This window comes from Protopterus annectens, chromosome 14.part0 (genome assembly GCF_019279795.1).
Source record: "Protopterus annectens isolate FY-2018-M chromosome 14.part0, PAN1.0, whole genome shotgun sequence".
Lineage (NCBI taxonomy): Eukaryota > Metazoa > Chordata > Ceratodontiformes > Protopteridae > Protopterus > Protopterus annectens.
The window spans coordinates 939,868,372-939,892,893 of NC_056748.1; the positions used below are offsets into that span (position 1 = coordinate 939,868,372).

The 24,522-nt window shown below is 39.8% G+C and overlaps 1 protein-coding gene across 5 annotated transcripts in view; it reads left to right on the plus strand.

The window, feature by feature from the left end:
• KAT6B (lysine acetyltransferase 6B) overlaps positions 1-24,522 on the plus strand; it is a 2,279,653-nt gene that overhangs the window by 2,150,543 nt on the left and 104,588 nt on the right. For all 5 annotated transcript variants that reach the window (XM_044056739.1, XM_044056740.1, XM_044056738.1 and 2 more), the window contains exon 14: positions 22,258-22,417. In XM_044056739.1, the coding sequence (XP_043912674.1) occupies positions 22,258-22,417 (160 nt within the window). The remainder of the gene's footprint in view (positions 1-22,257; positions 22,418-24,522) is intronic.

Genomic DNA, 24,522 nt, shown 5'->3' on the forward strand with positions numbered 1-24,522 from the left:
TTTTACTGTTGCAGTCATCACAGTTGGTTATCCTGCCAGGGGTAGCCCTCAGTCAGCCCAAATACCAGAGGCTTAGTATTTCTGCGTCGGTTGCTGTCACTTCAGGGCTGACGTCAGGTCGTCAGTGGTATGAAAACAGGCAGCCAACGACATTACATCAGTCTTTCTTGCTGAGGAGCCCAAAGCAGAAGCAGTTCTCACGAGTGCCAGTCGGCCGCTACCTGAGTTTTCGTTTCCAAAATTGAAGTTGAAGTCTTCTAAAGCTAAGTACCCCATTGGGGATCCTTTTTTCTTGCTCTAACCGTTGTCAGAAAAAGTTAACAGTTGTCTCGCCTGTGGAAAGTAAATACCACACTGAGGTTTCCATTCTTACTGGGTCACCTGGTTAGGCCCAGACCACGATGTTCTTCACTGTCGGTTTTGTGCTTTGTTGAACGCCAGAACTGTATGGCGTCGGGCCCTTATCGTAGCTAAATACTGTCGCTCTTGATCTCCGTATTCCAAAATGGCTTCAGTAAGCCATCCAACTATTGATCTTCAAAAAAACGTAAGGATAAAGACAGAGACAGACAGCACAGGTTCAAAACTGCCGATGACACTTCTGTTAAGCTAGTCACCAGTACTCAGTGAGGCACTTTCGCAGCCTCTGATGCCCACTTCTATGGATTCGCAGGCCGCTACCGATACCCATTCGGAGTCTGGTATACCACGAGACTCTTTGACTATGGAACCTGCGTATGTCTCTACCTTGAATGGGTCCAGAGCTGCTGTGCAGGCACCGGCTTCTGAGGAAGTTCTTCGCACTAACGATATTCTACACAAACCGATGACTTCTTTCATATCTTCAGTTCTTTCTACAGCTACCGAGTTTCTAAGGCCCAGGGTACGAACTACGCCTAAAAAAACGACGACCCCAGCTCAAGCACCTGCTTCCATGCCTCAGTCTCAAATGCTTAAAATGGCGGAAGACCTTATCATGCTAATTAGGGGAAGCCAGCCTACCCTTGCTAAAAGAAAAAGAGATTTGTCCCCAGTAGCTTTATCTGACCAAGAGTCCGACGACTCTGAGGTTTCTAATTATGAAGACATGCCCTTATCTGCTTATGAGGATTCAGATGCAGAGGAATCCATTCCTTCTGCCTCTCCTCCAGAGGATATTTCATTTGGTGAAACCCTACATACCTTAAGAGAGCATTTCCATTGGGAATGTCAGGATTATCCTCAGTCCAAAAAGAGACTCAGGGAATTTTTAGATTTACCAGAGCACAGACCCTTAGCTATTCCTCCTGTTCTGGATGTTGTGGATGATGTTTTCATGGGATCCAGTTTAACTCCTGATACTCTACCTCCTGCTCCCAGGAAACCTGATGGGTATTAAGAGTCCCTGACTCACACAAATTTCTTTTCAAAAATCCTACTGCTGACCCAGAGGTCATCTCCCAAGGACCTAAAGGAATTAAAGCAACTACAGCTAAGAATCCCACCCCTTCGGACAGGGATTCCAAAGCTTTAGACAGATGGGGTAAAAAAGTATACACCTCTGCAACTCTTGCCATTAAAGCATTCAATTGTCAGTTCCACTGCTGAAATACCAGCAACATACCATGGAACTTATCAAACAAAAATTATCTACCTTTCCAGACTATGCAGAAAATAAAGAATTCCAGGAACTTATGCATTCTGGAAGCCAAGTTGCTAAGCATACCCTGCAATGTGGGTTTGACACCCTAGAAGCATCCTGTAGGGCAGCAGTCACAGGTTCTGTACTTAGAAGACATGCTTGGCTTAAGGAACAGACCTTGCCAGACTATGTCAAATCAAAGTTATTGGACGCACCACTGAACAAAGACAAGCTTGGCACCAAGACAGAAGAGGTTTTAAAAAAGATGGAAGAAAAAGCTAAATCTATGCAGACGGTTAGACTTTTTGCAAGTCCAGCCTCTGAGATTCAGTAGGCATTGCCCCTCAAAGCACTGGTCCTTTCCAGCCCCCTCTAGGCAACCTCAGACTAGACTTAAGGGAAGCAGATGCCCCCCAGACAGCAGGCCCAGGGAATGCAGAGATCTAAGCAGAGGAGTACCTCCACTTCTAAGGATGGGAGTGCTAAGCCACCCCTTATGGAAAGAATTCACAATGACTTTTCAACTCCATCTCTTACCTCTGCCCACCTGCTTGTGCCCCTAGGAGGAAAACTTGCCTCCCATGCAAAAAACTGGGCCTCCATCACAAATGATCAATGGGTGCTCAACATAGTGTCCCAGGGGTAAAAATTTTATTTCCACACACTGCCAACTCCAAAAGGGTTCCCAGATCTCCCTCCAAACCAATGGGCAGAGGTACAAAACCAAGTTCATTCCCTGCTCTCCATGAGAGCAATTCAGCCTGTGCCTGCAGACCAGATAGGCCAAGGGTTCTATTCAAGACTTTTCTTGGTACCCAGAAAAGAGGGCACCTGGCACCCAATCCTAGATCTATCCATTCGAAACACCTTCCTGGTGGTACCAAAATTCAAAATGCTCACCCTCCAGCAGCTTCTTCCTATGCTATCTAAAGATGCCTGGTTAGCCACTCTTTCAAGGCAGGATCTATGCATTATCAGTTCTCTGCACTTCACTTTGGCTTATCCACTTCTCACAGAGTTTTCATAAAATGCCTGGCTCCAGCCATTGCTTTTTGCAGACAAAGAAATATTCAAATCTACCCCTACTTGGACAACTGTCTGATTCAGGCAGACAGTCAGGAAAAGCTGTTACAGTACCTGACATTTGTAAGAGACCTACTGACCTCACTGGGATACACTATAAACGAAAAGAAATCCGAACTAGTCCCCAGTCAGAAAATTGTATTCCTGGGAGCTAGCCTGGATACAGCATCCCAGATGGCATTCCTTACTCCAGAAAAGCCTATCTGACAGGCTACTTCTCTCAACTGGCCACCAGAACACACTTATTCACAAGGAAAATCCTGCAAGCTGTAGGGTTCATGGCCTGGCCTCCTGCATTCTACTAATTCTTATGCCAGACTGCATATGAGGAAACTTCAGTGGTACTTAAGCCTTTCGTTCTCAGGACTAGGAAAGTATTATACCCATGATGTCTTGTCTAAGGAAAGATTTTCTCTGGTGGGCAGCAGCATGCAACCACAGCAAAGGACTTCCCTTTTCACAACCCCACGCCGCCCAGCCCCGAACCACAGATGCATCAGACTCTGCCTGGGGTGCACACCTGGATGGCAGGTGCATTCACGGCCACTGGAGCCCAAATCAGATTCATCTGCACATCAACCAAAAAGAGATGCTAGCTGTTCAGCACGCTCTGACAGCTTTCAGACCCCTACTCTCTCCGGGGCCACTACTAATGAAAAGAGACAACACCACAGTGATGTGGTACATCAACAAGCAGGGAGGAACCCACTCTTACCCACTGTGCAGGCTAGCCATGACCCTTTGGCACATGGCTTCAGCTATGCAGATTCACCTGCTAGCACAATTCCTGCTAGGCAACCAAAACTCTCTGGCAGACAATTTAAGCAGAAGTCTCCTAGACCCACATGAGTAGTAATTAAACCACAACACTTTCAGCCTCCTAACCCAGAAATGGGGTACCCCGAAGGTGGACCAGTTTGCCTGCCACAGCAACCACCAGCTCAGCAAATTCTGCAGCAGGGAACCTCACAGGAAGGCCTGGAAAGTGGATGCCCTATCCTTCCAATGGTTAAACCTCTCAATCTCTGCATTTCCTCCTCTACTATTGTGCCTGCGGAGGCCCTTAACATTAACCTGCCCAAGCAACAAGGACCTCCAAAGCTGAAACGCAAACACCAGTCACAACCAAAGTGACACATAGCTCACAACACCAGTGTGCCACCCAACAACAGCCCCTAAGGCAAGACAATGTACCCAATACTTTAGTCATAGGTGACTCTGTAGTCAGGCACACTGATGTCCCACTCACCACGCTGAACAAGGAGAAAATTACAGTCAGCTGCCTGTCGGGTGCCAGGATCCGCCACATAACGCATGCACTCAGATCACTCCACAACCAGTACAAATACGACTGTCATTGTCCATGTTAGAGTGAATGACTTGAGACGTACCTACCTGGACTACATGAAAAGAGACATGGAAGAGTTCTCGGATCATGCGGCCCAGGCAGGTATGACCCTAGCCCTGAGTAGCATCCTGCCTTCACCCAGAATGATACCACAGTATAAGGGCAAAATGATTGACTTCAGCAATTGGCTAAACTTCTGGTGTCATACAAAGGGGATCCAGTATCTGTCTGCCTGGGAAGACGTGATCGACAAACCACGATGCTTTGCCAAAGGTGGTCTGCACCTGTCACCCCTGGGATTCAGGTTACTGGCTAAAGCTCTTGCCACCCCTGTAGTGCCTTTTTTCGGGAAGGTTCAAAGGACAAAACCACCACCGTAACAGATACAAGCATGCAAAATCTGAAGGTAATGCTACTCAATGCTAGAAGTCTAAACCTAAAAATGCACTCTCTTGAGGCACTCCTAAAAATGGAGAACATCGATATCTGTGCAGTAACTGAGACCTGGTTCAAGGCTCCAGAGAGCACCCCTGCAATACCAGGGTACAACTCTTACCACACATTTCGGCCACAAAACCAAGACCAAAACACTAAAGGTGGAGGAGTGTCCATATTCACCAAGGATATTCACACCTCCAGGCGAGTTGCCCAACACAATGCATCTGAAATTCTCCAGGTGCAACTAACACTAGATAAGACTGCAATCCAAATTGTAGCTTGCTACAGATCCCCCACCATGCCCAAAGATTCTCACTACACCTTTCTAAACATACTGGAAAATATTAAGATACAACCAAACACCTTAATACTGGGTGATTCCAACTACCCTGCCATTAACTGGGAAAACTACTCGGGTACCAACACCTTTTCCCAACGGTTCTTGGAATTCATAAATTCCAACGCCCTGGATCAACTAATCCATTGTCCCACCAGGGGCTCCAATATCCTAGACCTGGTCATTACAAACATGGGAGATAGATGCTCCACACCAGTGGTCACCCCCTCATTGGTCAGGTCTGACCATAAGCAAATCACCCTTGACATCCACATTCCCACCCACCCACAGTAAGGAAACCTCCATAAAAAACTTCTCCAAAGCAAACTTCATGCTACTGAAGTCAGAAGTGACAAACTTCATGACACCCATGCAGATGGGATCTGAGAGTTTGACTGCTGAATCCTACACTAAGGCACTGTACGAGCACATCCACTCGTGCATGAATCGTGCCATCCCAGATAGAACTAAGATGCTTTCCTCCAAAAAAAGGAAGCCAGTCTGGTGGTCCTCTGCTATAAACAATCTATACAACAGAAGGAAGAAACTGTTGCAGAAAAGTGGAAATTCCCAGGATGCAAAAAACTCCCTCACCAGCCTTAGTAAGAAGCTTAAGATCCCTCATAAAATCTTCAAAAGCTAGTTACGAAAATAAAATTGCCAAAGATTCCAAAGACAACCACAAGGCATTCTATAGTTATGTCCAGAATCTAAATGGCAATGCTCAGATCTGCTCTGAGCCACAACAGAATGGCATTAAATGTACTGATCCCAAGGATATTGCCAATATCCTGGCAGATCGATTTAGTGCCAACTTCACCCCCCTCTCACCCCCTAAAGGGCCCATCTCAATACCAAAAGATTGCCAAATTCCGGTAATCACGGCCACACAGGTAGAAACCGCACTCTCCAAAGCTAAGAATACAGCATCCATGTGACCAGATGACATCCCGGGCTGTGTACTACATGAACTACAAAATGAACTGGTACCTCACCTAAGTGTCATGTTTAATCATAGCCACACCTCAGGCTTCGTGCCCACTGAGTGGCGCACAGCTACAGTTATCCCACTCCACAAGGGGGGATCTACCTTGGATCCCGGGAACTACTGTCCCATCAGTCTGACTAGCCTGATCTGCAAGGGCATGGAACACTATCATGGAACTTATAAACAAAAACATTGGCAACCTCCAAACACTGGACCCCACCCAGTTTGGGTTCATGAAGGGTCGATCTTGTCTCCAGAACCTGATTGACTTCTTCGAATCAGTCTCCAGAGCTGTGGACGAGGGGAAGGCGGTCCAAACAGCCTATCTGGACCTCGCCAAGGCCTTCAACACCATCCCCCACTCTGGAATCCTAGATAAACTTACTAAGCTGGGCATAAATCCCTATGTCACTTGATGGCTTGCCAATTGGCTTACTGACAGAACCCAGGCTGCAAACGTAGCTGACTCCAAATCCAGCTCCAGACAAGTGACAAGTGGAGTACCACAAGGTTCAGTCCTGGGACCACTCTTGTTTGGCATCTACTTCTCTGAAGTACAGGCCAACATTAAGGGATTCTGGCTAACAAGGTTTGCAGATGACTGCAAACTGGGAGCCATTAGTGAATCCCCAAATTATGAGGATATTCTACCAAAGGGCATTACAGAGACAGATGCCTGGTGCCAGAGCCATAGGCTCAAGCTTAATGCCAAGAAATGTATAGTTATCCCCTTTGGAAAAAAACACGTACCCATGAGTTACCACATAGGTGGCAGTTCACAACATCGAAAATGTGATGAGAGACTTAGGGACAGAGGTGGACAGTGGTCTCACCTTCGATAACCATATCGCCACAACAGTCAGGAAATCCTTCTATGTGGCACACCTCATCACTAAGGGCTTTTCATCCAGAAAAAAAGGAGGTCATTATCCCACTTTACTCATCCCTCATTAGACCCATTATAGAGTATAATGCCCCATTTGGTTTGTACCTCACAAGACATCTGCAACAGCTGGAAAGGCCGCAGAAATATCTCACTAAAAGAATCACAGGCCTAAAGCAGATACCATATGCTGACAGTCTAAAAAAAACTCCAGCTATACTCTGTGGCATATCGTCTACTCAGAGGTGATCTCTGCGTAACATACAAGGCCATGTCAAACCCTGAGCTGCTGGACATGCTCCACTTAAAGAAATCCCAATCCCTCAGAGCCACATGCTCCAGGGATCTAAACCTTGTCATCACAATAAACAAAACATGCTGGAGGGATAGGTTCCTGACCCAGAGACTCTCCATACTCTGGAATAGACTGCCCATACATGTCAAGCAGAGCGCCTCCTTGGCCCTCTTCAAAAGGAACCTTGATGATTTGATGGAAGATAGGAAATTCACCCCAGAGATCATGTCAGTCGCCCTGCTAGACAGGGGTCCAGGGAAGTAAATATTATGGGAAGAAATATCTAGGGAATTGTTATGGCTAGGCTTGTATAGGCCCTAGGGCCGATAGCCTAATACCAACTTATGAACCTACCTCTTCTTACAAGGGTGTTACTCAAAATAAGGGTGGAAAGACCAAGGGCAAGCCTGATTGCCTCAGGCTGGACATGCCAACACTGGTACCAACTACTGCGCAGTCTGCCACCGTTGCCTCCATGGCACCTCCCTCAGATCCCAATTCTCCTGACCCAGCAGAAGAGAAAGTTCTTGCATCCACAGTTGCAGACCCTGAACCTGGCAGCCTGGCTTATTCTTTGACCCTCTCCTCCAGTGGCCAGCCTAAGCCAGCAAGTCCTGGACATTATACATAAAGCCAGATGACACAGCTCTGGAAAATCCTATTGCTGACAAGTGGAAAAGGTAATGCTCCTGGATCCAGGATAAAGGAGCTGAACCAGCACAGCCCTCCTTACCTCTCATCCTGGATTACCTAGCAGACCTGCTTCACAGGGGCCTATCTTTCTCTTCTATTAAAATCCATGCCTCTGCCATCACTGCTCATTACAGTACAGAGCCACCTGTATTTTCACACCCCCTCAACAAGCAGTTCCTTAGAGGGACTAACAAGCTAAGGCCACCCAGAAGAGCCCTTACCCCTGCTTGGGACCTTAACTTTGTGTTGGAAAAGCTCACGCTACCTTCCTTTGAGCCTGCAGCTTCAGCAGAGTTAAAATTCCTCTCTTGGAAAACAACCTTGCTTCTGGCCATCACTTCAGCTAGAAGAATGTTGGAGCTACAAGCACTCATGGCTGTGGAACCCTTCATCATTTTTAATGCTGACATGGTCTCCCTCAGGACTAACCCAACCTTCATGCCTAAAGTGGTGTCCAATGTGGCTCTCAACCAATCTGTTCATTTCCCCACTTTTTTCCTTAAATCTCCCTAAACCTCAAAATAAGGGGGAAGGATCCTGCACTCTTTAGATGTGCACAGACAGCTGAGATTCTACCTGGATAGGACTAAACCCTTTAGAAAATCTGACCAGTTACTAGTCAGCTTTGCAGCAGGGGCAAAGGGCAAGGCCATATCAAAACAAACCATTTCCAAATGGATAGCACACTGTAGCCATTTCTGTTGCAAATACCACGGGAAACCACCCCCTCAGGTGGTCAGAACACATTCCACTAGGGCAACTTCCACCTCTGCAGCTTTTCTCAGAGGGGTCCCTACCAGGGACACCCTGGAGGCTGCAACATGGAGTTCTGTTCATACCTTCACCAATTATTACCACCTGCCTATCTTTTCCAAATCCAGGGCAGGCTTTGCAACCGCAGTCCTGCAGGGCATACTAGCCAGCCCCAACTCTTCTTGACTACCTCCACCCATTTCTTCAGCTTTGGGAATCAACCCAAGTGTGATGACTGCAACAGTGAAACACGAAGAACATAGTACGGTTGTGTACACTTACCACAAATGTAGATGTTAGAGTGTATTCACTGTTCATAGGTTCATAGATTCATCGATAGGTACTAGGCTATCTGCCCAAAGGCATTTATAAGCCTAGCCAGAATTTGTTGGCTTTCGCCGCCCCCTTAGATTAGTTCCCTGTGCCTCTGTCCAGCAGAGCCATTGAAGTGATCCCCGGGGTAAACTTTCTGTTTCCCATCCACTCGTCAAGGTTTCTCTTGAAGAGCGTTAGCAAGGAGCTCTGCCTAATGTAGATTGGAATCTTGTTCCAGAACATGGGAAGTTTCTGGGACAGGAATCTATCCCTCTAGCACGTCCTATTTATTGTTGTGGTGAGGTTTAGATCCCTAGAGCGTGTGGCTCAAGGGGATGTGGTTTTCTTTAGGTGGAGCATGTCCATCAATTCTGGGTTGGGCATGGCCTTGTATGTCAGGCAGAGATCACCTCTGAGTAGGCAGTATGCAGCCGAGTACAGCTGGAGTTTCTTCAGTCGAGCTGCATAGGGCATCTGTTTGTGGCCAGTGATCCTCTTGGTGAGATACTTCTGTGGTCTTTCCAGCTGTTGTAGGTGTCTTGTAAGGTACATCCCAAATGGGGCGTTGTACTCTGATGGGTCTGATGTTGCAGTCCTGGTTTCCTACCCTCCATCCCCCCTAATCTCTCTCTCTCTCTTCCTTACAGTACTATTTGGTATTTACTTTCTACTGGTGGTGGTATTCCACCATAACCTAGCTCCTATTTGGGGGCTCCTGACATTTGGGACAAGAAAAACTGATGTAATGGTGTAGGCTGCCTGTTTTTATACCACTGACGACCTGACGTCAGTCCTGAAGCAACAGCAACCGACACAGAAATACTAAGCCTCTGGTATTTGGGCCGACTGAGGGCTACCCCTGGCAGGATAACCCAAGTGTGATGACTGCAACACTGAATACACTCAACATCTACATTTATGGTAAGTGTACACAACTGTACTTTCCTAGTAGTTTTGCTGTTTTGACCTGTTCTATTATTGTGTTGTTCTGAGAGAGAATTTTGAAGTCAGAGCATAGTGCTTTTGATGAAAATAACAGGAGTTTTGATTTTTTTGGGTTCAATAATAGTTGGGCATCAGTTAGCCACGCTTCAGTGGATGAGAAAGTGGTTTGTGTGATCCTTTGTAGGTTGAATAAGTTACTGAATATGGAGATTATGGTGGCGTCATCGGCGTACTGGACAAGGGTGCTTTGTAGGCATGCTTTGTGGAGATTATGAATATATTAAAGAGAAGTGGTCCTAAAATTGAGCCTTGCTGAACTCCTGTATTATTGTCAAGATGGTCTGAGAGTTTAGTTTGCCATTTTACAGCTTGTTTCCTATTTTGTAGATAGCTTGAAAATCAAATAAGTGCATTAGGGGAGCAGCCTATGGCTTTTAGTTTTTGCAGTAATTTGGTGTGTGGTACTGTGGCAAAAGTCTTGGGTAGATCTAATGGGATCACAGAAGTAATAAGGTCTGTAGTCAAGGGTTTAAAAACAGTATCTGTAAATGATAGTAGGGATGTAGTGGTGCTGTGTGCTGGGCGAAATCCATGCTGGATGTTAGGTTGTGGTTTAGGAGGGACTTCAGAAATTGGGCATGTATACATTTCTCTAGGATTTTCAATAATGGGTACAGAATAGAAATATGTCGGTAGTTTGAGAGATCAAAGCTGTTGCCACCTTTGTGTAGTGGGGTGATAATGGATTTTTTCCATAGTAGGGGGAAGTTTGACTCTGTAATGGAGCCATTTATTAGTATACTAACTGGATAGGCAATTGCTGTGGCTCCGAGTTGTAGAAATTCTGGAGGTAGATTATCAGCGGAGAGAAAGCAGGGTCTTAGTTTCTTTAGGAGTTTAAGTACTAGTGAGGTTTGCACTGGTTGTATAGAAATGGATGGGGTCGAGGGAGTGCTGCTAAATCTTATCTGTCAGATTTTGGGGGAAGAACTGATTCTTTTCTTGGATGGGGTTTGTGTGGGCTTGGGAGTTGTTACTATGGTTAGCTGTTGAAGAGGAGCTTCAGAGCAGGTTTTGAATGGTGGAAATAAAGTGCAAGTTGAACATTTGGGCAATTTGTTGTGGGTCATTATCCGGTGAAGAGGATGGGTTTTGCACGGTACCAGGGGTAAGTAAGGTCACGATAGATTTCCAGAACATTTTTGGATTGTGACTTTAGCTGGATAGTTGTATTAGGAAATAGTTTTTCTTATTTATAACTAGTTTTTTGGTTTTGTTATGGAGCTGCTTGTAGATAAGTTCCTGATTTGGGTCTTTTTTTGCCATTGTTTCTAGGCTTTATCTCTAGATAGGAGGAGGGCTCATCTAGTTTCTTTGGTTAGCAAAGGAATGTGGTTGATTTTTTTTCTTTTAGTACGTGTTGAGGCTAAGTTATTGAGTGTGTCTTGGGAAAGTTTATTGAAATAGTCCACGGTGTCATCTAAAGGAAGTGTTTTTAAGGGGGACCAGTTGTGGGATTTTAGGGAATTTACATAAGTCTCGGGGTTGAATTCAGTAAGATTTTTTGATGTCCTATAAATATGAGCTTTAGGAATATGCAAGTGGCCTCTATGGGTAAAAGCTGGCCGGTGGTCACTTAAAGTGTTGGGGAGGGTACCACTATTTGAGAAATTGAGTGAATGAGTTACAAGGATCCAATCTATGATCTTTTCAGTTTGGGGTGTAGGGGAGCAAGTTAGACTTGTAATTAACTGTGTAAAGCTGTGTGGCTTTATGCTGTTTTGAAGGGAGTCTGAGATTAGTACATGGTACTTTAACTGCTGTTTTTCAAAAAACTACGAGTGGTTCAGCATTCGCTCCTCCATTTCTTTCACCAATAGCACCTTCAATTGTATTTATTGGTCTTTTTGGGAGTGCTGACTGCATTTTTTTGGATTATGAGTCTGAGACTAGGCTTTACCAGTTTATGTTGGTGTCACTAAGAATGATTGTTTCATAGAAGATGTTATGGTTTACCCAGAATAGAAAGTCTTATTGTGTCCAGGGGGAATATAGAGCATGATGATGCATATCATCTTATTTCTCTTTATTTGAAAGAATGTTATAAGTAGTTCTAGATTGCTAAAAGAGGAAACTGTTTTTTGAAAGGGTGTAATTGTATAGGAGTCACGGTATATTAGTGCTAAGCCGCCACCTTTTTTATCGAGTCTGTCTTTGCGAATCATGGTGTAGCCTGTTGAGAGGATTTCATTGTCAGCTATGTGTGGTTTTAGCCAGGTGTCTGTTACTCATATGATGCCTGGGGAGTTATGAGTTAACCAGGCTTGAAAGTCAGTTATTCTGTTACAGATACTGTGTGTGTTTATTGGTATTATGTGTAGGTTTTGGTTAGTGATTGATTGGTTGGGGGATGTTTTGTTTGTGCGGCTTGGGTTTGAGTGTACATCACCGCATTTGATAGTTCTTGAAGTAGGCGAATTGTTATATGGGTAGTTTGAGTTTTAAGAGGAGGTAGTAGAGAGTATTTAGCTAATTTATGTTTGGTAATCTTTGGGGTGAGTGTGATTTTTGTTAGATGAAGGAGTTGCATACTGATAGGGAGGGTGAGATGTTAGAATAGCTATGTGTGTATGCTAAGAATGGAGTACTTAGGGTACTGGGTGTTATGGGTGGTATGAGTATGCAGGTGTTGGGGGATGTGGCTTGATAGAGTGTGAGGAATGTAGTAAGTGTGATGGTTGATAAAACAGAAGTCTGCAAAGGTTTGGACATATTGTGAGGGTTGTAGGTGTAGATATAGATAGAGTTGATATAATTAAAGGTTTGAGGCTGTAGCTAGTAGTGTGGGAGTTGGGTAGGTTGAGAAGAGGGTGTGGTGGGATTTGGGAGTGGTTTGGAATGTATGTGTGTTGTAATTAGTTGATGAGCCTAAGGGTGGAGCAGCTAGATGTATAAATCAAATTGAAGTGGGGAAGGGTGGGAATGAGGGTAGGGTAGGGGAGTGAGCCCAGACTGAAGCAGAAATAAAATTACTTTCACTCAAGATCTACCATACCAAATTAAATAAGATCAATAGAAAGTGTTACCATTTTGTGCATTCCTGATCTTGAAAAGGATCAAATTGCAAATGAGATACCCCTGTACTTTAGTATTCCAGGAGAAATTAATTAAATACTCACTTGGGTCACCTAGAGAGGCAAAACAAGTATTCAGAAATGCTTTTAATAAGATCCCCAATTGAAGGTTGATCGCTAAAGTGAAATACAAACATTTCACACAAAATCACAGCGGATATACTGGAGAAGGTGAAAACCATGATTTGCTAAGTAAATAACTGCAAATATAGGACAGTTTAGGAGTACATATGTAACTTTTCTTGTAACTGAGATTTGTCTATGCTGATTTAACATTCCTATTGGCTTGGTTCCTGTTTATATTTGACAGAGTTTATACAGTGCAGTTCCTGCCATTTTTTATAAGGAAGTCCCAGCAAAAATGCTTGCATGTACTGGAGCTATTTTCTATGAGAAAGAAATCATTAAAGTGTTTCTATTACTTAAAGGACATATTTACTGTTTTTTTATAACATAAATAAGACCACCACTATGTCAGATGTGAATTGCTGTGCTAAAAGTGACTTAAGTTTACATTATACAGTGGGGCTACATGATAAGCTAAGCAGAATTATAGGGAAGTTATGTTCATTTTAACCTGTTTAAGACTGTTTTTTATATTAAATAACACGGTGAAAATGTTAAGACGTGGAGAACATATGTGGATTCAAGATTCTTATGCTGTTTACTTGTATGTTTCTCTGTGCGTTGTTAGTTTACTCTCTTCCTGCACCATGGGAGTGTGGTTAAGCACAGGGTAATAGCAGGAAGAGTTAAGTGCTACATGTCATTCTTTTTGAGCTTATGTGATAAAAAATGGAATAGGTGGTGTGATGAAACACTGCTTGACTCTCGCATTATATATTTTTGTCAGGAATTTCATTGTGTATTATAGATTCATGGAATGTGAAAGGTGTACAAAGAAAAATAAAAGCTTATTTTTCACCTAGCATTCAAATTAAAGCCTGAAATAATATTTGTTCAATCAATTGCTTTGGTCAGTGGACTCAAGAAATGGGGAAAAGATGGATTGGGGTAATAATCAAATCACTAATCCACACAAAAGCAAGCCAGATAGAACCAACAAACCACACAGCAATTGCAGTTATCGTGCTAAAAACATGTGTTTAATTCTGTATACACGTAATATAAAGCACTTTTCGTCCCAGTCTATACTGGAACTTCATCAGATAAATCCATCTACATATGCAACACTTTAAATAACACTGTGTTTAATCATCTGTTCCATTTCCTCCAGTCAATTTCCTTTAATTAGTTGTAATAAATTAACCCCTAAAAACCTGCTTAACTTGTTTCCATTATTTACATCAAACACTGAAAAATTAAAAACCAATAAAATGCATGTACAATAAATAAACCTGTTCAACAGTATATATACTAGTAATTTTATCTCAGCAGACTTTTTAACTTAAGCACACACAAAATTGAACAAGTCTCATTTAACCCCGGTTTTTGGCAAGCATTTGTACGAAGTTGACATAGTAACTCAAAGTTTTCAAGTAACAATGTGTCCGGTCCTCCTCTAATGTCCGTTCTAAGTTGATCAATTGCTTTAAACTTAAATATATATTGATTATTCTCTATTATATGCTTTGCTAATGCGTTTTCATGCTTACTTCTGCTTATACTGTAAAGATGTTGATAAACTCGCTCTCTTAGCCTACGGTCCGTTTTTCCAATTTAAAATGCAGGACACTGCTGGCACTGTGCTACATACACAGTCATTTTAGACTGGCAGTTCAATCTCTTATTTATGTAATATTTTTTTACCCCTTATTACATGTGCCTGACAAACTTCTATGTGTTTACAGTAATTGCACATGCCACATCTAAACATACCTGCTTTGTAACAAGTATGGATGTTGTCTGTTTCCAATAAACTTTTAATATTTCTGCCTCTTTTAAAAATTATCTGTGGTGGTTGCTCAAATAGGAACAACAACAACCTCAAAACAAAGTTGTGAATAGGAATAGCCGGGGACAAACTAACGAAAATTTTCAGAACAGGGCACTAAACCACGCCCCAAGATAAGGATGGAGACAGCAGCCCAACAACAACTGCCAGAAGAACAAACGGAGAAGCTAAACAGTAAATGTAAAATTATTACGAACAACACACAAGATTTTAAAGTATTTAACTTCTCCGACTTTAATTTAAAGCTGAGTTAATTGAACTTTTGGCTAAGGGACACACACTTGTAACCCGCTAGCTCAGCTGATAAAGCAGCTAGTGTTAGACTTTAAACTTTTTATCAGGAAACTTAACTTTGTTGTACTATGGGTCAAGTTGACTGGAAAGAGAACCCATGTTATATTTCTAGCACCTTTAACCCTCCAACACATCCTACAGTCGAGTTATTTCAACAAATTTGTGACCTTGACTTTAGAAACAGCTTGGAAAACAATAATGGATCTTATATTAATAGTAATGTTGGTAGAAGTGAATGGCAAGCATTAGAAGAGATACGAAACCTGCCAGTTAGGGTAATGAAACCCGACAAGGGGGGAGGATTGGCAATAATGAATAAAGGAGACTGTGGGTAGGATGAAACAGATGCTACAGTGTGAAACATATTGTAAAACTTCTATAAATGAACTGAACAGAGCCTATTCTCCAATTAAGGCTTACATAGATGATTTGTTTGTTGAGGCTAACATAGACATGGATTTATATAATTTTTTGAGTATGCCAGCACATTAGTTTAGAAAAACAGATTTGCAAGGACTCGTGGTCATTTGTAAGTAGCATAAACGATCTTGAATTCAAAAGGGAATATAACTTTTTAACGGTTGATGTCAAAGACCTCTACACTTCCATCCCACACATGGAGGAAATTGAGTGAGTATCACATATGAGGTCAAAAAGGGTTCCAGCAACAGAAGTACCATTAGTTGAGGAGCTATTGGACATCATGCTTACAAACAACTATATAACCTTTGATAATGAATTTTATGTTCAAAAGGCGTAGCTATCCCATGTGGGGCCAGCTTCGCCAACCCAGTGATGGCCTTTTCAAAACAACAATTTATTTTACAAGAAAGATGAGATTGAGTCAGTTATGCTATTACATGAGATTTTTAGATGATATCTTTATTATCGTAAAGGGAGACTACCAAAAAGCTAGTGAGTTAGTAAAATATTTTAATAGTACTACTGAATTTTTAAAGTTCACCTTTAACTTCAGTGTGGATAGGATAACTTATTTAGACATTGACCTAGTGAAAGATACAGAAAATAATAGATATATAGGTAAGATTTATAGAAAAGAAACCTATTCTAACACATTCTTACACTATTCTAGCTGCCATCCCTTACACCAGAAAAGGCCGGTAGTCAAGGGACAACTGATATGGGCAGCTTGAATGGTAACCACTGACAAAGATTTTTATGAAGAATGTGTGAAATTAAGAAAAAAATTTTCTCAGTAGAGGGTATCCAGACCCTCTGATTTTGTGACTGCTTGAGGAGGTGAAAAATAAGAGAACAAATGGGACTTACAGGCCAATTTTAAATCAAGCCAAGGGAATCTACCTAGGTCAAAGAGAAACAATAGGGAAAAGAGGGACCTTGACTAACAGAATTGACTTTGCTTACAGTTACGTAACACCTTTCAATTTGAATGCGTTATAAGAACTGGAACCTACTGCAGGGGGACACTGTTTTAGCACACAAATTTGAGCAACCACCACAGATAATTTTTAAAAGAGGCAGAAATATTAAAAGTCTATTGAAAACAGACATCCAGACTTGTTACAAACCAGATATGTTTAGATGTGGCATGTGCAATTATTGTAAACACATAGAAGTTTGTCAGGCACATGTCATAAGGGGTAAAAAAAAATATTATATAAATAAGAGCTTGAACTGCCAGTCTAAAATGACTGTGTATGTAGCACAGTGCCAGTAGTATCCTGCATTTTATATTGGAAAAACGGACCGTAGACTGAGAGCGAGTTTGTGAACATCTTTACAGTATAAGCAGAAGTAAGCATGAAAATGCATTAGAAAAGCATACAATAGAGAATAGCCAACATACATTTAAGTTTAGAGCAATTGATAAACGTAGAATGGACATTAGAGGAGGACCGGACACATTGTTACTTGAAAAGTTTGAGTTACTATGGCAACTTCATACAAATGCTTGCCACAAACCAAGGTTAAATGAGACTTGTCCAGTTTTATGTGTGCTAAAGTTAAAAAGTCTGCTGAGATAAAATTACTAGTATATGTACTGTTGAATAGGTTTATTTATTGTGTATGCATTTTATTGATTTTTAATTTTTCAGTGTTTGATGTAAATAATGGAAACAAGTTAAACAGGTTTTATGGGTTAATTTATTACAACTAATTTAAGGAAATTGGAGGAAATGGAACAGATGATTAAACACAGTGTTATTTAAAGTGTTGCATATGTAGATGGGTTTATCTGATAAAGTTCCAGCATAGACTGAGACGAAAAGCGCTTTATGTTATGTGTACGCAGAATTAAACAAGTGTTTTTAGCAAGATAATTGCAATTGCTGTGTGGTTTGTTGGTCCTATCTGGCTTGTGTTTGTGTGGTTTAGTATTTTTTTCTAATTCTTCATTTGTTGTAAGTAATAATCAAATCAGGTAGTAGGTGAAATAGTACAAGGATAACAATTATTATCAAAAAATCCCTGAAGGATATTGTACTACAAAATAATTCAGATGAGGGGAGATGGTGTTATGTAGTTATTAAAACACTTTTTTTTATAAACCTGTAGCTTTATTGAACTTATATGTACCTTGTACCAAACAACATGAGTTTATAGTTTCAGTTTATAAAATATTAAGCCAATTTAATAATTGTTATTTTAATATAGGGGGAGACTGGAATGCATTCAACAATCCTGTGTCTTGACAGGACAAGTAGGAGGAAAACATAACATGTTTATGATTCCATAGCACTTTCAGATCTAAAAATATTTTAACTGATTTGACCCCTTCAGTTTTCAAAAGACAAATGCATTATCAGAGAGATTCCTGTTTTACTTCCACTGCTATAAAACTTGGGCTAGGTTGGATTTTGTCTTGATTTCAGAAATATTTTTGAGATCCAACATTGACTTTTATGTAGAACCAGGGTTATTCTCTGATCACTGTAGAATTAGACTTACTGTAAACTGTGCCAGTGGATTGAATATCAAGAAAGGAGGCTATAACTGGACTCTAAACCCCACCTTACTTCAAAAGGTAGATATTGTTAAGGAAATTATTGAGGTACTGGATGAGTTTATGGGTAACAATTCTAGTTCCCATATTTCTTTTGCCATACAGTGGGCTACCATTAAAGGCCAGATCAAAGATATGCTTATCAACGTGGCATCATACTATAAAAGAATCTATAGTTCAAAAGCAGAAACATCGAAAGGAAAAATCTTTGAACTTGAGGAGGATTACAACTAAAACACAGAAAAAAAAAACCTCCAAAAGGAATTCTATTTATTCTGCTCTGAACAAAATTCCAAATGGAGAAAAGTTCCATCAAATGTTACATCAAAACTACTAGCGAAAATGATCAATACTAATAAAGTTCTCCCTTAATAACCGGAATAATATACCAAAACAAAACTTAAAATTCAAATGCTGAAATTATTCAAATCTTTGAACAAATATATTTTAAAACACGTGGTAAGCATTATTCACTATATACATTAGAAAGAAAAAGATCAATTTTTAAATTCATTAGATTTTCCTAAACTTAACCAAAGTCAGCAGGATCTGCTTATAGCACCGTTTACCCAGCAAGAAGTTGTATACATAATAAGTAATCTTAAGATGGGTAAAGCCCCTGGACCCAATCGTAATACAGCAGACTTTTACAAAACTTTTAGTCAAAAAATCTCAAAAATGTTATTGCAACTGTTTAGTTATATAAAAGAAAATGATATCACAGACTTGTATCTTAATAATTCTAAAACGGATCTTATTCCCAAAGTGAATTCTGACACTAAAAACCCATTAAATTACAGTCAGATTTTTCAACATGGATATTAAAATATTTGCGTCACTATTGGTAAACAGATTAAAACCTTTATTACCAGATATAATCTAACTAGTCTGGCTTTCTTCAGGGCAGACAAACCTGTGATCACACACTAACTTTGGATACACTGACTTTATCTGGACAGTATAACAACTTGATATTCGCATTTGCACTGGATGCTTCCAAAGTCTTTGACACGCTCAGTTTAGACGTTCTTTTTCAATAATGCCGTATTGTGGCCTACTGCAAGCTTTTATTAATTTAATAAAAATTCTATATACAAATGCCCGAACAATCTTACATATAAATAAGATTATTTCATCTCCAATAAAAATTACTAATGGAACAAGACAAGGGTGCCAATTATCCCCATACTTGTATATAATTACTCTTTATTATTATAACCCAAGGAACTTTTCACTAGATTCCTATAATAAATACAGAGCTTGTATTAATGACCTTTGCTGACTACTTAAATCTTTATTTAACTCGGCCCAATCCTGATTTACCAAAAATTCTGGATTCTGTCAAAACATTCTCAAAAATCTTTAATTATAAACTCAACCTGGATAAATCCTAACTGATTTATTGATATATCTGGGTATATTTTTCTATCATGATCCAAGTAAGTTTTGCCAAAACAATTTAACAAAACTTTGGACAACAATTGAGCAAGATATGCTCAGATGGAATAAATTATTATCAAAACGAGTATACTACCAAGATTGCTGATTCAGTTCAACGCATGTAATAGTGCCCAGTATTTTTTTAAATAATGGAAAAATCACAATAAATAATTGCTTAAAAAAATTATTATTTTGCAAAAAACAATCGAATCACTAAATCTAACAAGTCCATTTAAAATCTTGCAACCAATTCAGCTTAATCCAAATTTTAAACTAAACAACTCAATGTTAAACTTAAACAATTAACCCTTAATTAAAGGAATGATGATACTAAACATTTCTAACTATAAAAAAACTTTCAGTAAATGATTTGAAAAATTTCCTGAATCTTCGTAAAAGATATTCGGTTGTATTCAGACAGATAAAAGAAATTACCTTAACCCTCTTAGAGACTCCAAGGGTTAATGACAACAACTTAAATCTCTGCAGGGTGTTGTGGAGTAAGTTCACACTAAAAAAAATGTTAAAAATGTATGAATTAATTGTAGCTATAAAATGTAATATTTTATATTCAAACTATTGGACCAAATTAAAACCAGCAATTCAAAATAAACAGAAAATTCAGTCATTTCCGTTTTCCTTAAAACTACTCCCTTTAAAAAAAAACTTGTGTATACCCAGTTAATCATAATAAATAATGAATATTTAACTCCTGATAAACTTAACAAATACTATTTCACATCTTCAAACTGTTTACACTGTGAAGTCCCAAGAGCTGATATTCTTCATATCTTCTGGAGCTGTAAATGTTCTTACAAGTTGTGGTGTTTGTTAAAAGTCAGGCAAAAAAAAATGGGATACAAAAAAGACCACTCTGTCCTGTGAATTTGTAGTTTTACATATCCCTCCTCTTGGATTAACGAAGCAAAAAATAGATGTTTTAATTTTTATCACTGATGAAATGTACATCTCACAGAACTAGCTTTGCAGATCAAAGATGTCATGGGTTGGTTTTAAACAAGTGGAAGTTAAGTGTATAACAACTCATAAATCAATAACCAGTAACCAAAGCAAATGTTCCTACTATGCACAATTTTAGAGTACACTCCTTCTTCATATACTCAAATATTCACAAATAAATGTATGTTAAATTAACAAAGAAAAGAAATGGTATCAAAGATCACAGTTATAAATTATGGTTCATAATGGTGTGTAGTGTTGCTGTTGCATTAAGTAAAATCATATAAAGGCATTTAGCACTTTGTGTATGTAGTTCTTGCGTTATTATTTTTAATGTGTTGAAGTAATTTGTATGCACAAATACTTATGACATGTTGACAGAGTCGTTGATTGTGATGTTAAAGGTTTAACAAAAATAATATGAAAGTTTAATAAAGATATTGGAAAAAAGAGAAAAGTACAAAACTAGATGAAGGCAGTAAACAGGGGATATAATATCCAAGTCATGTTTTCTTCTTATCTGGCTGGAATCTATTGTTGGAACTGGCTGACTTGTAGCTGCAGTCTGTGCTAGACTCAGAGAAGAGTGAAAAGGTTGGAAACAGACTTAAAACTTAACTTTTCTCTCTTGTCCAAGTTTGTGTGACCTTGGGAGTTTGTGTGTGTGCATTGAGTGCAGTGAGCTCTCCACTACTAAAATATTTTTTTGTGATGTTTTCTGTTAATCTTGGGAATTCAATCTTTTCAGACCATATATATTTCTGTGTCAATTACTGTCATTTTGATTACATAACACAAGATTAATCTTAGTGGAGCCATGTCTGGCACTCATTAGAAATGAGTTTAAGGGAAAGAAAAAAAAAACATTGTGGTGAGGAATATTTGACAGATATGTCTTCCTTAAAAAACATTTCAAGTATAGTTGATTTTTAAGCTTAAAGCACTTGTTAAATGTATTTGAGTCCAGAACTGTAGTTCTAGGTTACACTTTGTGCCTGTAGTAAGAGGCTTATCATCCATGACTGGTACTGCATCAAAAAAGGCAGGCAGATAGTCAGTACCTTGATTGCATTTATTATATAAATCGAATCATTTGCAATCCTAATTACTTTTACTTAAGGTTGTAAATCTTTGAGATGTACCTACATTTTCTTTATTCACACTACTAAAATGGTGTCAAAGTTAATGTTACAAGTATAAGAAGGAAAATGTGTATGATTTTTAGAGGTCAAGCTTCAGGTGGTAAACAGAAGCACTAACTTAAAGTCATGCTGTCTTTGCATGTAACACTTAGGTTTGGATTAAAGGAAAGAAAAAGACATTTTGTTATGAAAAAAATAACATTTGAATGTATATGTTTATACTCTGAAGGGAAAAAAACATCAAGGATGCAATGCCTTTAGAAACAAAGTGGCAGAGGAACAGCTTGGCACAGTATTGAGACAGGGTATGGAATGTTTTTTATGTGATGTGAAAAACTATTTTCTTATCTGAACATTGTGAGTGCATTGATAAGCCTCCTTGAAGATACTGTGGTATCAAATAAATGAGTAGTGCACAAGTTCATGGAACAAGTATAATGCAGGTCTGTCCCAAAAGTAGTTGAAGGAAGCTAATATTTTACAAGAACACAAGTCTTACTCAGTTTAGTAAGAAAATGAGCAGCCATCATATTTCAATATGTTTGTGTTTGCATTTGAAAGGTAGTTATTTTTTGTATAGATTACAGGTGTTGGAGAGATTAATAAGAAGTATATTGTTGGATTATAGCAAGAAATAAAATGAATTAACTTACTATTTGTTAATACAAGTCTTTGATTTTTTTCTAGGTTTTTTATTATTCGAAGAGAGAAATTAATATTAAGTCACATGGAGAAGGTTAAGGCCAATCCACGTATGAACGAAGTGGACCCAGAGTGTCTGAGATGGACTCCAGTAGTAGTTTCAAGTGCTCCTGTGTCTGAGGAAGAGAGAGAAGTAGAGAAAGAGGTAATTACAGATTGCACTGCTTATCCTGTGGCTTTGATTCTGGGACTTTAGTCTGTATTTTTTATATTTATCCTGCTCTTTTTTGATAACATGTAGAATTCTTGCTTCTATGTGGTTAAGTTAGCAGAATCGTTTTGTAGTCATCTCTTATGACATTTTTATAATTCACTGACGACAGGAATGTATATCATTATCTTGCTAGGCCTGTCTCACCCCATATGTGAACCTGGCCAAACACCTAAACAAAACTGTAACTTGTTTATTTTGTACATTTTGTTTGTTGTCACAACTACTGACCATCAGGCTTTCCCCAGTTTCTCGAACCCATTTGTTGTCCCATGGTGTCTGTCTATGAAATGGGAGAAAGAACTGTCTGGAAAGGCTATCATTCATGTAGTGGTGAAGGTGCTTTATGTCATCATCAGAATTTTGGCATTGACAGTATATGGTATAGTCCCTAACACTCCCCTTTGGGCATGGAAAGAGTGACCTACTTCAATGGAGGAAACAATACTCTTCCAGCGCAAATGTATGCTACTGTACACTCAGGAAGAGGGCTAGTATTTTCACAGTTTAGTGGCTGACTGCATTCCCCTAGACAGTCCTTTGTTTTAGCACCTTTTGTTTGAAGGATTGTGACTGTCCTGTTCTCCACCCAGGATAGTCATGCCAGTACTCCCCATACACCACTAATTAAACTCTGGTCATATGGGGAAAGAGCTTTGTTCCTATACATTACTGAAGTTTGGTCAGCAGTCACATATTAATCCATGAAAAATAAAGATTATTTTCTTCTTAGTAACTGCATTAGAGTTACGTAGTGTGCTGGTAAAATCAGCTTGCTCTTATGGAATATGTAATAACAGTTATGTTTTCCTGGTAGTTATTTTAGACTGCTGTTTCCCATTAAGTGACTTATTTAGTTATCTTTGACTATCTCAGGAAGTATGACCCCCCCCCACACACACACACACACACACATACACACAGATGCACCCCATATAGGTGGTTAAGCTGTTTCTTATATCCAGGAGAATGGGTAATAACTTAGTCTTGGAAAGGGTGTAACTCTTTCTAATAGCTGACAGTAAGATGAAAAATATGTCACTTTAGGCTCTTATACTGAAAACATTACTGCAGAAATTACCTTAATTCCTTTAAAGCATTTTTCCAGGTGGACCCCCACTACACTCCCAGTGAGGAGAGCTGCTTCCCTCACACTCCTAGTTCTTGTATACATATGAACTCCAATATTTTTGCACCTTGGAGAAGAGAGACTATTCTGAATACAGCAGTATTGGACTTAGTATATTTATATTTTCATTTTTGTATTTTTGAGGATTACATCTGTGATGCTGAATTTCAACAGGACCTTGTGTGAAAACCACTCGACAATTATATGAACTCTGAAGAATAAAATAGAAAATTGGAGTTGCAGTGCTTGCTGTTACACTATTAGTCACAAGTAGAGCAGTGGTTAAAGAGTTGGAAATATTGTTTGGAAGACTTAGGGGCATGAGTATGGGGAGTTTACCAACTACAGAGCCAAGTACATTAAGTAGAGAGCAATGTTGCATGTACAGAATTTTTACAGATTTGGCATCATAAGCAGAAGTGCTTCTGATTAATTATGAGATGACATTATTGATCCTGAAGTAAAGGTATGTGCAAGATTTACATGGCACTGCTGCCTCTGTCACAGAGAGGTAAAGCCCTAGCTGCAACCTGGGTGACCTGTGGTAGCCAGGTGATCTGCATGTAGGAAGATTTACTGACCAACAATGTGAATGAGCTTTTTATACAAGCTTTCCCATCGTACAGAAATAGAAGGTAATCCAACCCACTGCATTGACAGCAACTGCTTGATAGAGATATGTCCTCAACATACAGTGCTGTGGTTCAGCAATGCTTGCTTGCTTGGTGCTGCTAAACATTATTACAGTAGCCTTTGTTAGTGCATGTGCAAAAGATTATTTCAGCATGGGAATATACCTAATAGATTAATACTAAGATATAAAGGAAAAAAATTCTTACTATACTCAGAATGAAACTGCACTACAGGCTGCCATAGGGTTTCTTGATCTGAGGAAAGTAAGAGTCTGACC